The sequence below is a fragment of the Lepidochelys olivacea genome (genome assembly GCF_965140295.1).
Source record: "Lepidochelys olivacea isolate rLepOli2 genome assembly, chromosome: 2".
Lineage (NCBI taxonomy): Eukaryota > Metazoa > Chordata > Testudines > Cheloniidae > Lepidochelys > Lepidochelys olivacea.
Window position 1 is genome coordinate 195,110,148 of NC_140412.1, and position 18,353 is coordinate 195,128,500.

The following is an 18,353-nucleotide window of genomic DNA, read 5'->3' on the forward strand; positions in this document are numbered from 1 at the left end:
TTGAGTCCCCAATCCTGGAGCTATTGAGGGTCAAAGAAGCCTGAAAGTGTAACATGGAGTAGCTCTTAGGCTGATCTGAGTTATGCCTTGCTGTAGTTGTCCCATAAGGGCCCTTGCCTGGTACCATCCCTCTGCGCCCCTGATGCTGAATTGCTACGCTGGCTTTATGCTAACTAAGGATTCTCCTATTCTGTGGTAACAGTCAGTTTTATGTTTGAGGCAGTTTTACATACACTGAAAAGGGACCTAGGCAAGCTGAAGATCTGGCCCATAATTGTAAACTCTGTTAACATAATGTTGAGGGTATAGTGACCAAGAAACCTCAGAGTTTAATCACTATCTGAAACATTATCCTTAACTTGCCTGTTCTGTGTCAGTGTTGAGGGGATCTCAAAATGGTGAATGATTTTTTTTTTTAATATACACATGCTGTAATACCTGAACAGAAGGTGAATTAAAGTTCATGTATTTTTGTGGTTTTAATATAGGCACATTTTGATAGCAGCAAAAGTTATCCTAATGTCTCAGTTAAATATTATAAATCATAAACATCTGTATGAATCCAGCTATGAAAAGGGCAACAAAAATGATTAGGGGTATGGAACGGCTGCCGTATGAGGAGAGATTAATAAGAATGGGACTTTTCAGCTTGGAAAAGAGACAACTAAGGGGGAATATGATAGAGGTCTATAAAAATCATGACTGGTGTGGAGAAAGTGAATAAGGAAGTGTTATTTACTCCTTCTTATAACACACAAACTAGGGGCCACTAAATGAAATTAATAGGCAGCAGGCTTTAAACAAACAAAAGGAAGTATTTTTTTCACACAACGCACAGTCAACCTGTGGAACTCCTTGCCAGAGGATGTTGTGAAGGCCAAGACTATAACAGATTTCAAAAAAGAATTAGAAAAATTAATGGCGGATAAGTCCATCAATGGCTATTAGCCAGGATGGTCAGGGATGGTGTCCCTAGCCTCTGTTTGCCAGAAGCTGGGAATGGGCGACTGGGGATGGATCCTTTGATGATTACCTGTTCTGTTCATTCTCTCTGGGACACCTGGCATTGGTCACTGTCGGAAGACAGGATACTGGGCTAGATGGACCTTTGGTCTGACCCAGTATGGCCGTTCTTATGAATGGATAACTTACTCTGACTGGACATTCAAAAAAAACAAAGACACTACTTTCTGCACGATATGATGCAGGAAATTTTTTAGAGATGTTTTTCCTCCTTACTTATAGTACATGCACATAAAACTTTCAATTCCAGTACAATAGTTCCCCTAATAGCAAGCCAAATCAACCCATTCAGTATATGATCTAAATACTTGGCTAAACTCTCCAGGGGAATCTTTCCCCCTTGCTTGGCTGTAAAGCGCCTGTATAACTGAGTAATTAAGGGCTAGTTACTTGTAAGTACACCTACTTAACTTTATGCTGTGTGAGTAACCCAATTGAAATCAATGGACATACTCATAGGCGCTGGCTTCCTCCAGGGGTGCTCAATCCCCTGCTCCGGCCCTGCCTCCACCCTGCCTCATCCCACCCAGTTCCGCCCTCTCCTCTGAGTGCACCTCGTCCCTGCTCCTCCCCTCTCCCCTCAAGCGCCTCCTGCATGCCATGAAACAGCTGATCACATTGGGCGAGAGGCACTTATTGGCAGAGCCACCAGTGGACTGGAGGCGCTGGGGAGGAAGGCGGGCACTGGCTGCTGGAGAGTGCTAAGCACCCACTAACTTTTTTCCAGGGGTACTCTAGGCGCCAACTTCATGCGTGCTCCAGGGCTATATACTCACTGCATAAAGTACATGTGTAAGTCTTTTTAGGAACAGGGCTGAGGCTGCAATAGACTTTACAGTCCTAACCTTTTGTCCTCTTCTAAGAAATCAGTAAGGTTTTATGAATAAAACTTTTGTACTGAACTCCCTTCTGTGCATAGAAAAAATACAAAGAAAGTATCCAGAGAAACAAATAGCTGCTTTTTGCATATCCAGGTTATAGTTTTTAGCTTTTTTCAGTTTGTTTTTCCCCATTTCACCTGCACCATCTTCAATATGGCACTCACTGCAAAAGAAATTCTACATTTTCCATTTTAATTACCTTAATTATTGGTTTATATATAAAATTTGAGTAGTGTATGACTCAGATCACTTTATACACATTCCCAGTTGGGTTATTTGCTATTTATTCCTCTCCAGTGACTGTGATTTTTGTTGCTATGAATTACTGTTTTATTGTAAAGATCTTAGCACACTTTGGGCACTGTCTTACATTTTTTTAAAAAAATCCTTTTAAAAGACTGAGTGATATATTCTCAAGTAATTTTTCTTTAGATGGCAAAGAAGCTGGGGTATTGCCCATCGTTGTAGCCAGCTACACAGTCTAGGTCGTTTAGCTCAGCAGAGTCCAGAAGTACTAAGGAACGTTAAAGGTATATTTCCTATTACTTTTCTCTTTTGTGTGTCATGATATAGTAATCATGTAAAGATAAGCATGAATCTTATGGTGTTCTTCATGAAAGCATAGAACAACCTGCCTGAGTTACTTAAGAAATTAGCAGTGATACATAGTTTAAAATTCAAGTTATTTTATTTCAATACTGACGATTGTCTAGTAACTGTCTACAATATCAGGATTTAAAAGTACTTGCTTATTTCAGCTTGAAATCTTCATCTTGACTCATCTAAAGACTGTACTTTCAGATATTCAGAAACTCACAATTTAAGGTATTCATACTATCAATCTTACAGTAAATATACATATGTTTATACATGTTTAATAATGACAGGTGAAAAATAGTCACAACATATCAAAGTGATCACAAAATATAACTATAAATATGATTCTTAGCATTTCTTGTTACTGTCACATTATATAGTTGACATTCATTCATATTGGCCATATTAAACACAAATGCTTAATGAATACCTCAAAAGAGGTTTGAGTATTTGAATATCTGAAAGTACACTCCTTGTAAATAAAGCAGCCATAGATGCAATATATTTGATTTATTTATTTTTTTTTATTGGCATGCTGATTTGTACACTAAGTGTTAACCCTTGCTTTAGGATCCAGTATTTTTAGTCTTCACGCGAGTCAACTGCATGCTTCCAAATACTGAGTTGTATTTTATTTGCCAGAGAAACATTTAGGTATGAAGGCACAGACACTTTAGAACAGGACTGGGCAAACTTTTTGGCCCGAGAGCCACATCTGGGTATAGAAATTGTATGGCGGGCCATGAATGCTCACAAAATTGGGGTTGGGGTGCGGGAGGGGGTGAGGGCTGTGGATGGGGGCGTGGGCTCTGGGGTGGGGCCAGAAATGAGGAGTTCAGGGTGTGGGAGGGGGCTCTAGGCTGGGGCAGGTGGGGCGGGGGTGAGGGCTCTGGGGTGGGGCTGGAGGTGAGGGTGTAGGAGGGGGCTCCAGGCTGGGACAGAGGGGTTTGGAGTGTGGGAGGGGGATCAGGGCTGGGGCAGGGGGTTGGGACATGGGGTGGGGCTGCAGGCTCTGGGGTGGCGTTGGGGTGTAGGAGAGTGCTCTGAGCTAGGACAGAGGGGGATCAGGGCTGGGGCAAGAGGTTGGGGCATGGGAGGGTGGCTCAGGGGTGCAGGCTCCGGGTGGCACTTACCTCAAGCAGCTCCTGGAAGCAGCTGCATGTCCCCCCTCTGCCTCCTACGCACTGGTGCGGCGAGGCAGCTCTGCTGTGTGCTGCCCCATCCACAGGCGCCGCCCCTGCAGCTCCCATTGGCCAATGGGAGCTGCGGGATCAGTGTGCGGAGTAGAGCCCCCTGGCTGTCCCAACACGTAGGAGTCGGAGGGGGGACATGCTGCTGCTTCTGGGAGCCGTGCAGAGTGGCCCCTAACCCTGCTCCCCGGCTAGAGTGCTGGAGTGGGGCAAGCCACAGACCCTGCTCCCTGCAGAAGTTCAAGGGCCAAATTAAAATTGCTGACAGGCCAGATCCAGCCCGCAGGCCATAGTTTGTCCACCCCTGCTTTAGAACCTGAGATTCCTATACACAACGCCCTTATTCTTATGGCCCATGTGAACCTGGGCTTAATGCCCCGTCTCTTTGCATTCCTTCAGAGAAGTATACATGTAGGAATCAAGATGTATTGTCATCAGAGTGTCCCAGATCAACTCACAGGGGTAGCGATGGCTGCTCTTCAAGAGGATCCTTCGGATTAGAAAGGGTGAATCATTGGGAAGTTATTTTCAGTAAAACAGGGGTGGCCAACCTGAGCCTGAGAAGGAGCCAGAATTTACCAACGTACATTGCCAAAGAGCCACAGTAATACACCAGTAGCCCCCCATCAGCTCCTCCCAGCGCCTCCCACCCACTAGAAGCCCCACCGATCAGCACCTCCCCCTACCTCCCTGCACCTCCTGATCAGCTGTTTCGTGGCGTGCAGGAGGCTCTGGGGCGGAGGAGCAAGGGCATGGCAGGCTCAGGGGAGGGTGTGGAAAGGGGTGGAGTGGGGGCAGGGCCTGTGGCAGAGCCATGGGTTGAGTGTGAGCAGCCCCCAGCACATGGGAAAGTTGGAGCCTGTAGCTCTAGCCCCGGAGTCGGTGCCTATACAAGGAATCACATATTAACTTCTGAAGAGCTGCATGTGGCTCCAGAGCCACAGGTTGGCTACCCCTGCAGTAAAGGATTAGAAGCTCCTTCCTCCATCTTTAGCTCTCCTGACCTAGATGACACTAGACTCAGCTTCTGTCTTACCTCTTGATGAATACAAGTTATTTAAGGTTCATTGGATAGACAGGTGAAAGAACTACATTTGCCTGTTTGCACTATGGAGGAGAAATCCCACAAATAGTTACACAGTCCAGACAAATGACTCTAAGATAGCTTTTTCTGTCAGAGGGACTTCTGAAACTACCTGAGATCTGTGGCTCTCTGCTTCATCCATGCCACCAGTGTCCAAGAAGAATGATAAACTAACAGGTGCCCCAGGCAGGACAAAAGTTCATAGATTCATAGATACTAAGGTCAGAAGGGACCATTATGATCATCTAGTCTGACCTCCTGCACAACGCAGGCCACAGAATCTCACCCACCCACTCCTGCGAAAAACCTCACCTATGTCTGAGCTATTGAAGACCTCAAATGGTGGTTTAAAGACTTCAAGGAGCAGAGAATCCTCCAGCAAGTGACCCATGACCCATGCTACAGAGGAAGGCAAAAAACCTCCAGGGCCTCTTCCAATCTGCTCTGGAGGAAAATTCCCTCCCGACCCCAAATATGGCGATCAGCTAAACCCTGAGCATATGGGCAAGATTCACCAGCCAGATACTACAGAACATTCTTTCCCCTGGGTAACTCAGATCCCACCCCATCTAACATCCCATCACAGGCCATTAGAACCAGAACTAGATACTGGGTTCACTTATGGTCTCTGCTACCCTGGAAATGAGTAAGTTGTTGTAGTAATTATAATCTTTCCTTGGGGACAAGGAGACAAAAAGATGGATCACTAACTCTCAGAATACCCAATTACCTGGCCAGTAGGGCTTCTAAGAACTTTTTTTACTTGGGTCAAGTAATCTTCTCTTGTAGATCATATTCCAGAAGACCTACATTCTGAAATCAAATCTCTTGTCCAAGAAGGATTGAGCATCTCTGAACACTTTCAGGTTACGATGTGACTCCTCTGATACAGCAGCTTGTTCTGTGGCAATAACTTTTGGCCAGCACACATGGCATCACACTTAGTCTTTCTCAAGATTCTCAGTTTTGAATAATCATTCGTTCACTTGAGAACTCACTTATTAAATTAAAAGACAGGTGAGATTGTCCCACATTGTTCAACCCTATAAAGAACCTTGGAAAGGTAATGTTTATCGATGAGAAGTATCAATATGCTAATATACGATTGTGTATATAATTATTCCTTGGACCCTGCAAATTTGGCCTCTGCCCTAGATGAATACTCGGATGATTAACTGTGTCCGCATTCTCAGCCTTCTCTCCCACCCCCAGGAATAATTACTGTCTTACAGGTAGGTAGAGGTCATTATGAGAATACTTTTATTTCCTTTTATCCCTGTTTTTGAGATGACTCCTTGGGAGTGTTCCTTTCAACTCTGTCTTTCTCATGGAAAACTAATGCCATGTCTGCACAAACACTTCTGAGGGCAAAACATTTGTCACTCGGGTGTGAAAAAAGCACACACCCCAAGCGACATAAGTTTTGCCGCTGTAAGCACTCGTGTGCACAGCATTATGTCGGCGAGAGAGAAGGCTATCAAACAGCACAGAGGGTGTGTAGGATTGTATATAGGTTTCAGAGTAACAGCTGTGTTAGTCTGTATTCGCAAAAAGAAAAGGAGTACTTGTGGCACCTTAGAGACTAACCAATTTATTTGAGCATAAGCTTTCGTGAGCTACAACTCACTTCATCAGATGCATGCTGTGGAAAGTGTAGAAGATCTTATTATATACACACAAAAAGCATGAAAAAATACCTCCTCCCACCCCACTCTCCTGCTGGTAATAGCTTATCTAAAGTGATCACTCTCCTTACAATCTGTATGATAATCAAGGTGGGCCATTTCCAGCACAAATCCAGGTTTTCTCACCCCCCCCCCCCAACACAAACTCACTCTCCTGCTGGTAATAGCTTATCCAAAGTGACCACTCTCCTTACAATGTGTATGATCAAGGATTATCATACACAATAATATACACATAATATAGGGATACCTGGGGTCAGATATCTGCATAAAAGTTCACCAAAGGGTGGCGTGTGAGGTCTCTGCTGAGAGCCAGTTATCCACTGCTTGTCATAATCCATTGTGAAATCCATGTACATATAATATTTAAGAAGTTATGTATCTGTACTGAAAATTATGCTCTTAAGGTCTTGAACTTAAGGCAGGTCACCAGGAGGTGATGTACCATGGAGATGTTCCTTTCAAGAAGGAGGTAACAGATACCTGTCTCCTTGTCTGGCCATTTGTGTATTGTATGCTTATTTGCATACTGAGCTGGGTGCAAACTGAGAGATTGGAAAATCTGCAAGAGAGGAAATCTGCAGGAGGAAACTAACAGCGGGGGGGGGGGTGTCCTCTATGAATAAAGACAAAGGATTGCTCTGCTTTATTTTGGAGTGCAAAATCCTTCATCTAGGACGCAAACTGGCAGCATGCATGTCTCATGAAAAAAGGGTCACAGCCAACCTAGCTGTAAAGCACTGCAAGGATTTTGGGTGAGCAATACTGTACTAGACATGAGAGTATCTTGTTAATTAAGTCTGGCTCTAGATTGTGTGTTATGATTTTATTTAATATGTAACCTTTGGTTTACAATATTTCTCCTTGTTACTATTTGAATCTCTGTGCTTTGTTAAACTTGCATTTGATGTCACTGTAAACGAACCTAAACACTGTGAGTTAAGTGGAGTGGTGATTTGAGGTGCAACTGGTAAGCTGGGATGTACTGTTTCTTTGGAAGCAGCAAATCAGTGAATACTGCAAGTGGCCAGTAGATGGGGGCTGGACACTCCAAGGAGATACTTGGAGGGCTGGAGCATGCCTATCACTAACCTACAGAGTGACAGAGGCCTAGAGGGGAGTGCTTATATTGCCAGAGGCTGATGAGGTTGGGGAGCTGATCCATGGCAGGCACAGACAAGGCTTCTTCACTCTAAGGGCAAGTGGTAGAGAGGTGTCTCACAACCCTGGGTGCCCCCCAGGAAATGTTATAGTGGTGATCTGGGCAATATTTACCATATTCAGCTTAAAGTTACTTTATTTAATACAAATAATAGTGATCTAATGGTTTGTTTCTTGAGTGCATACAGTGTTCTGTGAGTTGTTTAAATATGGTATTGTCCCAATATTGATAGTTGTCCAAAAATAGTCTCTCTATAAGATAAGACTCTAAGTAGTGAAACTACGCAGGGGGAGGGAAGGAAAATACTAGGTCAAGTTTCGTGTAGAAAAATCCTTGAATTTAAGCTTTCAGAACGAGAGTTTCCAATTGATGGGAGTAGCAAAAGCTTCTACTTACTTTTGTCTGTGTTGTGAAGATTTACTGTTGGTGAAACGCAATAGTATTGTTAAGGCTTACATAGTTGTGGAAAGTGACTAAAAACTGTGTTTCATTATTAGGACATACAGTAGTATTCACGGACTGTTCAGGTATGAGTGCAACAGGCCACGTCATGCTAGGCACAATGGATGTTCACCACCACTGGATCGAAGTAAGAGAATTTCAGATAAAGGATAGTTAATATTTTTCTTAATTTAGTTAATGGCACCTTGTATAAATGACTTATTTTTAAAAGGTTTATAACCAAGACATGAATTGCTACAGGTAACTGGTAAGTAACTTAACGTAATGCATGTAGTTACTATGTTCAGCGTAACTTGATACTTGCATTATAAACCGAATCCTTTGCAGTAGATGTTAATAATAACCATAATCTTTATGGTTGAGTTTTTACTGCAGTTTCTGCTAGTAAATCAACTTCTGGTCTAATGCTAAGGGTGAACAAAATTGGCTTTTTTCACAACTAGAATGCAACATGATCACACACGGGTGAAATATTTCTTCATCCCTAAAATGTCTCAACGGACCAAAAAAAACCCACTACCACTGGGAACTCAGTGGGAATTTTTTGCTCTGTATTTCAGTGGGAGCTGTGTTGATCACAAATTCTTTTTGCAACATCTACTAAACTACTCTTTCTGTACCCAGCACTCCATCTTGTTCATTAACTAGCCATCTTATACTGAAAGAATCCGTTTTTGTGTCTCCTTTATTTACACACTTCTATAGGTATTTCAGTGTTTGTTGTTGCAAACAGGCTGTGGCAAACTCTGTGGCATTTTTTAATAATAATATATAGTTTCCAAAGAACTATAGGGAGTAATCTTTTAACATAATACACAGATACCACCAGGATATCACTTAACAAAATGTCTGAAAATATTTATCACTTCATTCAAACATGATTTTCATATATTTCATAGTTCCAGTGAATTTAAATTTAGCTATGTGCAGTTCAATTATATGAATTGTAGGCATTGAAGAGGAGATTTACATAGGGCATATGCAGAATTATCACTCTTCGCACCAATGAGTTTAGTTCAGTATTGTCAGGTCTTGGCCCACATAAGTGAGTAGCATTTGGTCACCTGAGAAGTTACTGCTTTTAAAGGACTTGCATAAAAGGAGACAAATGTGAATAAAATTCAAAAAGAAAGAACGGGAGGCAGGTGAGTGAGTTATCTTGTTTGGAAATGTACAATGTTGCAGTGCAGGACCATAAAATTACTATCTTACAGCCTGCAGTTAACATTGCAGTCAGCTCCTCAACACAAAATTCTATAGCAGATGATTAGTTCCTTGTCTATGTAAGCTCAGTAGAGTGAGAGGTTTCTATTAACTCTCTTTCCTGTTTTGTTAAGATGAATGATTTATATCTTTGGTAAATTGAGAAATTGGAATTAAATGCAAAATTCATTCAAAAGCACATTGAATAGAAAAAGTTTGAGAGAAGGTGCTTTGAATGTTCACCCTTTTTAATAGAAGTTGCATGTTCAGATTCCAAACTACCACCTTGTCTAATTAAAAAGAGAAATTACAACTTCTAATGATTTAGTGTCTTAAATGTATTTTTAAACATTGAGTCGGAAGCTGATGTTTTGAGACTAGTATAGGATAATGTGTGATTTAAGGTCTTTAAGTTCTTGAAAGGTAAATTCACTTCCTTTTTGAAATATTGTAGTTAAAACTAATGAGAAATTGACCAGCATAATTAAAACAACTTAAAATAACTTTGAAAGTCACCTGCTTTGTCATCGTATGCAAAAGGTAACAACTGCATTACCTGTATAACCAGATTGGACCTCCTGCTGCAAATTATCATGGGAAATTGCAGCTTTCCCTTTGACTTCTTCATGATGGAAATAATGCAACATTGATGAATATTGCTAAATTAGCTGTCCATTCTGGGGTATAATCACTGTTGGCAAGATCTGCTTTCATTCTTATCTGATCAGCGTTTGCTGTTTGGAAGGTCTTGTCTACAGCCAAACTTCACCAGTTGAACTGAATCTCTCATTTTTATAGGCTTAAACCAATCCTAAACCAAAATAAAAGTACACACAGTCTTGCACTGATTTAACTAAATTGGTTTAAAAACACACCTTTAATTAAACCAGAGCAAATCTGTATGTAGACAAGGTTGTACTTCCACTTTAGTACCACTGAGTGTTTGTCACAGTCTTTTCTTTTGAAACTATTCTCTATTCAGTCAAGCTGATAGCTCAGACTTTTTGCACAGAAGGAAGAGAAAGATCCTTCAGTTCACACTGCAGCATGGTACGCTGATGCCTGTGTGCAATTCTAGTATATGTTGGCATCGGTACATCTACAGCTAAAACGTTTTCTTTCTCATTTATGTCCATATGCACATTTAAAAATTCAATGTGTATAATTAATGTACTTTAGATAAACTAGCACATATACAACCTATAATTCATAGGCCATGTCATACTAGTCATCTTATTTAGTATATCAAGGTAATGTGTATAATAATGGGACACAAGCGGTCATATATTTTTATATATAAATACACAAAAGTCATTCTGAAACAGGGTTGCTACATATACAATGTGACACACACACACAGCTGCCTAACAGTCACGCCCTCTCATTCTTCATTCACAAGCACACAGCTTACTGTTACCACTTCTATTGTACACTATGGACCATACACATGGGGCTAGAAATGCAGTGAGAGAACACTTTTTAATCTGTCAGTAGTTGTGTATGAGCCCTCATGTCAGTGGCTACACATGAATGCTTCTTTGTAGGACAAAATCCAGCAAAAAAGCATAACTTCTCATAGAGATTCTGTGTAACCCTCTCTCTTTCCTCAACTGGCCCCCCAAAACAACATTGTCTGTTCACCCAGCCCTACCAATCAAGTTTGTGTTCACAGTGCATAAAAATTTCAGTTGTAACATTTAAATTCTCTGTTTGAATCGTTAGATACTTAATTTTCTTCAGGGTTCATTCCGTTGTGAATTAATAAGCGCTTAATTTCTTGGAGAGAGTTTTATCATGTGTTGTGTGTAATTATAGGAAATGTATTTTTGTGTGTGCAGATTTTTGAGAGATTGCCTAGCTATTATAAACTTCAAAAGAAGATGCTGCTTTTGGAGGACCGTATAAGTCATCTTCTAGGAGGCATACAAATAACATACATTGAAGAACTGCAACCACTGCTAACTCTTGAAGAGTATTACACCACTCTTGATGCTTTTTATAATAGATTGCTAAACAGTAGGCTATCATTTCACCCTCGTAGTCTGCGTGGCTTGCAAATGATTCTAGAAAGGTATGTGTCTGCAGGATAGCTGCTTCTATAAAGCTTTTTGGTCATTTTACACTCTATGCTGATTGTAGTATTACTAAGAGCAATACATAAAGTCTCATTTGCTGAAATATTGTTCCTTTGGCATTTTCACATCCCCTGTTTGTAATACATTTTACATTTTTAAAGTAGTGTCAGGAAATATTAACTGCCTGCATCAAGTTAATTAAGACTGCACAACCTGTAAACAATATGCACACATTACAACTTACTAGGCACTGTCAATCCTGTTTGTAGTTATGGAATCAGTATGATCTGTTTCTAAATGATGTAACTGTGTCAAACTGTTTTTCTTGAGTTGGAGATAGGTTAGCTAGAAGGAAATCATGCACTTTTCTTGAGTTGGAGATAGGTTAGCTAGAAGGAAATCATGCACATCCAGTGAGGATAGCATTTTTGTCGTTCTAAACTCATCTGCACGGAATATAGCATTGAATAGATTAAACAATCTGTCAAGCATATGAACAGCTGTTACACTGACACACAAGTATGTGCATCTAATAAGCCACTGTAGTTCAATGGGGGTAGAAGTCCCTGCCCAGGGCATATGTATTTAGGCTTTGTTTATGTGACTAAGATAATGTGCTATTGCTAAGAGAGTACTTGGCTTGAATTCATTTCAGAGCAAGCTTTTCATCCACGTATGGTGCTAATAAGATCATTGGACTGGTTGAACGCGGGATTCAAGAAATTCAGTTGCAGTTGTTTTGTTAGGGTTCTGACAAGACTGCTAAATGTAAAATTTTAACGTATCGTAAAATTGCTAAACTAATGGAGAAAGTCCTTTGAAATCTAAATCTTTGTTTAAATCTCTGAGAAATTATCTGGAAAAAAAGTAAGTTTTGTGAGTCAATAGTTTGTCTGCAGCAGGAAACTAATATGTATCTTTTGAGTTGCTTCCGCTGATCCACACTCCTGAAATTAAAAAAAAAAAAAAAAAAATCAGAACACCTAAAATAACATTCTGTACTCGTGCCTCAAACCTTTACCAAAGAATTATTTAGAATTTATTGATCAGGTGGGATTTTCTTATCCTTAATTCCTCATTCTGTTGTCCATGACCAATATTTTTGTACAAAAAGTGATAAGATACACCTATTTTGACTTGCATCACGTTTCATTACAGTGATAAGTATGCTCCAAGCTTGCATGAACTTGGTCATTTTAACATCCCAACAATGTGTGATCCAGCAACCCTTCAGTGGTTTATTATTACCAAAGCACAGCAAGCAAGAGAGAATCTGAAAAGAAAGGAAGAGTAAGTATTCTCAACAAGTTTGTACACTAGCTCTTGTGTTTCTCTTCTACTTCTTGTATTACTGAATTATTTGTTTTACATCTATAACAATAAGAGAAATTTGAGGATATATAAAAGGGAGTTAACTTTTTCCTACAAAAAAGGTTCTCACCTTTCCCGCCACTGTTCTATCTGCTGTTTTACCCAACTTGAAAGCTTATCTCTCACCAGTAGTTGGTCCAATAAAATATATTACCTCATCCAACTGTCATTTGTTATGAACTGCTGTTCAGCTGACTGCTTCCTTATCAGTTTACATAGCAGCTGTATTTCATTACAAAATTAATTTTTTTTTGTTTATAAGATATAATGAAACTTTCTCTTGATGATTTTTCAATAATCTTTCTAAAGTATGCAGAAACTCAATAATTTCCACAATTGAGCATTCTTTATTGAATATGGAAATATTTTATGATACATACAAATAAAGGTTTTTAAAATCTTCCTTTAAGGTCCTGAATCCTTAATATGGACTCAAATTAGAAATAAATATGTTTTAAAACAGCTGAAAATTTTCCTCTTTTTTTACTTATTTGGCAAGACCTGAATTCAGAGTTAGTGTTAGTGAAATCACAAACACGTAATGCAGCATGATGATGCAGCTCCCTTCACTGTTCGAGAGCTTACCATATAATCGGTACTTCAGGAGAAAATAAGAACCCAGAATTTTTGAATACCAATCTAACCAATTAAAACTGATCTTTGAGGACCCAAACTTGCAGCTGGAACAATGCAAGAGGCTGCCCCTGATGCTCATGCAGAGTTCCAGGCAGGTGCAAGGGGATGCCTGCACTAATCCAGTTGCAGGATCATGGTGTAAAGGTGTAATTTTTAAGGCCTGCCTTACACTTAAAAATAGACAGACATAGCTACGCTGCTCAAGAGTCAGTATGTACACCCCTTACCAACATAGCTCTGCCGACCTACCCCGAAGTGTAGACGCATCTATGTCAGTGGAATAGTACTTCTGTCAATACAGCTATTATCATTTGGGGAGGTGGTGTTTTTGGGAAAACACCCTCTCTTGGTGTAGGCTGCACTTGCAATATATGAGATCATGCTGGCATAGCTACAGTAACAAAGTTATGTTGGTATAGTCTCCATAATGTAGACACATCCTAAGTCTGCACATGTATCCTGTTTATTATCTGAATCTTAAGCACAGTACATGTGAAACTTTCGGCTGTTTGTTTGCATCCTCCTTAAGATTGTATTAAATAAAGGAACTGTATATCCTCCCATATAGGATATGTAAAAGTGTTTTAGCAATACAGGATTTAGAATGGCTCAGTTTGTCTATCATTTATCTGTACCAACACTGTCAGATTTGTATTACATGACAGCTTTTTAAAACTGCAGTTCTCAAATGTACATACATACTAGCTTTTTCTTTTAAGAAGCTGGATTTGTCAGTTGGTTTATTCTTATTCCTTTTTGTCTACGGTGAACTGAAAAATAATTTAATTTGCTAAGTCCTGAGTTAAGAATTCTGAATTTCTCTTGCAACAGTAAACTATATTACAAACACCTAAAATAGAGCAGGTGGCTACACTCCCCTTTGTTTGATGTCATCCAGTGTTTTCAGTCACCTGCAGAATACTGAATATAGGGTTTGATAGTTGGGTACATGAGGAAATTATTTTTATACTTTCAAGCCTAGTTTCTTAATGCTGACTAAATATCTCAAAAAGGAACAAACGTTTTTATCTTTAAGATGCCTTGAAAATGAAGTCTCATGACTTTTTTTAACGACAAAGTGCTCTTCAAATAAGTGAGTCAGCAATGTTTTTAAAATGTGGCCTCCTTTTGTAGGTACTCAACTTGGCATAATCACTTGCGCGCACACAGTTTGCATATTTGTACACAAAAACGTTAGATTTTTACACGTTCAAAACTGTCACACTATACCTACACTTGAAAAAATTGAAACTAAATGCACACTGAATATAAATATTTGTCTTTCAAGGACATTTGGGGGGGAGGCCCAAGCACTAATTTTATCATTGTATTTGGTCCTCATATTTAGCACTAATTTCTAACTTTTTAAAATATACTAGGTTGACAGTGATGGAAAAAGAGCTAATCAGTGCTTCCACTGAAAAATTTTCTCTGAAACAACTGTATAAGGAGCCAAGTATTTCACATGCACAGATGATAGATTGTTGTAAGCGACTGCTGGAAGAATCGCTCCCATACCTGCAAGGCATGCACCTCTGCATTTCACACTTTTATTCAGTCTTGCAAGATGGAGACCTCTGTATCCCTTGGAACTGGAAAAGCTGAGGCCTGTCTAATAGGCAGAGGAACTGTCTATTTTCACTAAGAGGCTATAAACATGAATTATTTTCTTTTAGAGTAAATTATTTAAACTTGTATTTTGATATCAGTATTCTGACTAAGCCGAGAATTTTCCTTTTAATTGCTGCTCAGAAAGTAGAACTTCAGTTCTTGACAGCTTACTGAATAATGTACAGTATAGCTAGTTCATGCATAAAATTCTGTATGGTTTCCATACTCCTCTTGAAGTCCCATCATAGGGAAGGGGTAATGAAAGGGCATTTCTGATAGTTAAACAAAACTGTTGAATTGGATTTGAAGATTACAAAAAGGGTTTTGGTTTGTTTGTCATGTACATGAATATTCCAGGATGGATTTTGTAAAGTTCATAGAAATTGTACCTTTAAAGCGAAGCACTATGTACTAACTAAAGTAGGTGACTAACTCGATTCAAAAATTAAGAAATATCTTGTCAAAGTAGTTCTAGGGGCGGCAAAAGCTGTAGAAATAATTCTAGAGTCCTTTATATATCATTAATTATCTGGTGCCAATATTGTAGTTACATATTGCTGTATATCTTACTATATAAGAAATATAGAAGAATGAAAAATCCTTCAGTGTTTTTATATGCAGACAGGAACAGTACTTTGAACATTTGTTTAAGAGGAGTTTATTTTAAATATCAATCCAATATCTGCCCATTGGAGTAGGTGTTCACACTTAAATATTTGACATCTTCTTTGTAAATATATCTCCAATCTACATTATTGTTACTATCATTTGTTACTGGAGTATAAAATGCATCAATTGTTTTTAAGTACACTGTAGCTATGGGCATGACTATGAAACTCTTACTCACACTGGCGAGCGCTGATTTGCATGACTAGTCCCAATGAAATCTAGGGATGGTAGAAGTCAGTGCGACTACTCATAACCGTAAGTGCTCACTAATGTAAGTATGAGGCTCACAATCGACCCTGAGGATCAGGCATAATGAATTTTATTTATACTTGATAACTCCAATAGCTGATTGAGAGCTTATTTTCTGAGTAAATGTTAGACTCGTTAAAAAGCTGCTGTTTCACTGTATTTCACACTAAAATACACACCATGTTTGAGTTCTACATCTTGCAAAATCGTCTGAAAGGAACTAGCCAGTTAACATTTTTTGGACTTGGATTCATCTTTCAGAACTGGCAAAAATACTGTAAAATAAATGTGTATAAATTATGTATATTATTGTTTGTGTTGTTAAAATTGCCCACCACCTCCCATTATAAGATCATGTTTTCACTTGCTTATAACTTTGCTGTACTTTAACAGTTTGGGCCCAGATTTTCAATACTAATTTTCTGCCTTCAGCTGGATTTTTTGGAAAACTTCAGCTGAAATGGTTCACCATTTCTGAGAATGAAGCAAAGGAAAAAATATTATTTAGCCCAGGTTAAATATTTCTTGCTCTTCTTTGAACTGCCTTAGCACCCCTGTGCTTTGGAGCAAGAGGGTTGATTTTTGTGTCAAGGATGTGACTCTTGTCTTCCCCATGAAAATCCACTTGAATTTGGCCAAGTTTTAAGTCTTTGAAGGAGCAGGGGGCCAGGCGCATGGTGAAAAGTGGACAGGACAGGCCCATCCACTTTCAAAAGTTCGAGGACCATGGCCCCTTGGCCCTCCCATTCCGGCGCCCCTGATTTCCCATCTGAATTTGTCTATCTTCAGCTCCCAGCCATTGGATCATGTTATACCTTTTGTCTACTAGATTGAAGAGCCTATTATCAAATATCTGTTCCCCATTTGGGTGCAGACAGACTGTAATCAAGTCATCCTTTAACCTTCTCTTGGGTAAACTAAATAGCTTGAGCTTCTTTAGTCTATCACTCTATAAGGCATGCTTTCTAATCCTTTAATCATAGAATCATAGAATATCAGGGTTGGAAGGGACCTCAGGAGGTCATCTAGTCCAACCCCCTGCTCAAAGCAGGACCAATCCCCAACTAAATCAAGCCTGACCTTAAAAACTTCTAAGGAAGGAGATTCCACCACCTCCCTAGGTAATGCATTCCAGTATTTCACCACCCTCCTAGTGAAAAAGTTTTTCCTAATATCCAACCTAAACCTCCCCCACTGCAACTTGAGACCATTACTCCTTGTTCTGTCATCTGCTACCACTGAGAATAGTCTAGATCCATCCTCTTTGGAACCCCCTTTCAGGTAGTGAAAGCACCTATCAAATCCCCCCTCATTCTTCTCTTCCGCAGACTAAACAATCCGAGTTCCCTCAGCCTCTCCTCATAAGTCATGTGTTCCAGTCCCCTAATCATTTTTGTTGCCCTCCGCTGGACGTTTTCCAATTTTTCCACATCTTTCTTGTAGTGTGGGGCCCAAAACTGGACACAGTACTCCAGATGAGGCCTCGCCAATGTCGAATAGAGGGGAATGATCAAGTCCTTCAATCTGCTGGCAATGCCCCTACATATACATCCCAAAATGCCATTGGCCTTCTTGGCAGCAACGGCACACTGTTGACTCATATCCAGCTGCTCGTCCACTGTAACCTCTAGGTCCTTTTCTGCAGAACTGCTGCCGAGCCATTCAGTCCCTAGTCTGTAGTGGTGCATGGGATTCTTCTGTCTTAAGTGCAGGACTCTGCACTTGTCCTTGTTGAACCTTATCAGATTTCTTTTGGCCCAATCCTCTAATTTGTCTAGGTCCCTCTGTATCCTATCCCTACCCTCCCACGTATCTACCTCTCCTCCCAGTTTAGTGTCATCTACAAACTTGCTGAGGGTGCAATCCACACCACCCTCCAGATCATTTATGAAGATATTGAACAAAACCGGCCCAAGGACTGACCATTGGGACACTCCACTTGATACCGGCTGCCAACTAGACATGGAGCCATTGATCACTACCCGTTGAGCCCGACAATCTAGCCAACTTTCTATCCACCTTATAGTCCATTCATCCAGCCCATACTTCTTCAACTTGCTGGCAAGAATACTGTGGGAGACCGTGTCAAAAGCTTTGCTAAAGTCAAGGAACAACACGTCCACTGCTTTCCCCTCATCCACAGAACCAGTTATCTGGTCATAGAAGGCAATTAGATTAGTCAGGCATGACTTGCCCTCGGTGAATCCATGCTGATTGTTCCTGATCACTTTCCTCTCCTCTAAGTGCTTCAGAATTGATTCCTTGAGGACCTGCTCCATGATTTTTCCAGGGACTGGGGTGAGGCTGACTGGCCTGTAGTTCCCAGGATCCTCCTCCTTCCCTTTTTTAAAGATGGGCACTACATTAGCCTTTTTCCAGTCGTCCGGGACTTCCCCCGATCGCCATGAGTTTTCAAAGATACTGGCCAATGGGTCTGCAATCACAGCCGCCAACT

At 40.2% G+C, this 18,353-nt stretch overlaps 1 protein-coding gene across 3 annotated transcripts in view; it reads left to right on the forward strand.

Moving 5' to 3' along the window:
* TCAIM (T cell activation inhibitor, mitochondrial) overlaps positions 1-16,202 on the forward strand; it is a 45,475-nt gene extending 29,273 nt beyond the window's left edge. For all 3 annotated transcript variants that reach the window (XM_084620881.1, XM_084620883.1, XM_084620882.1), the window contains 5 exons: positions 2,337-2,434; positions 8,120-8,211; positions 11,126-11,358; positions 12,521-12,652; positions 14,749-16,202. In XM_084620881.1, coding sequence (XP_084477007.1) covers positions 2,337-2,434; positions 8,120-8,211; positions 11,126-11,358; positions 12,521-12,652; positions 14,749-14,974 — 781 coding nt within the window. In that variant the 3' untranslated portion in view covers positions 14,975-16,202. The remainder of the gene's footprint in view (positions 1-2,336; positions 2,435-8,119; positions 8,212-11,125; positions 11,359-12,520; positions 12,653-14,748) is intronic.
* The last annotated feature ends 2,151 nt before the right edge of the window (positions 16,203-18,353 follow it).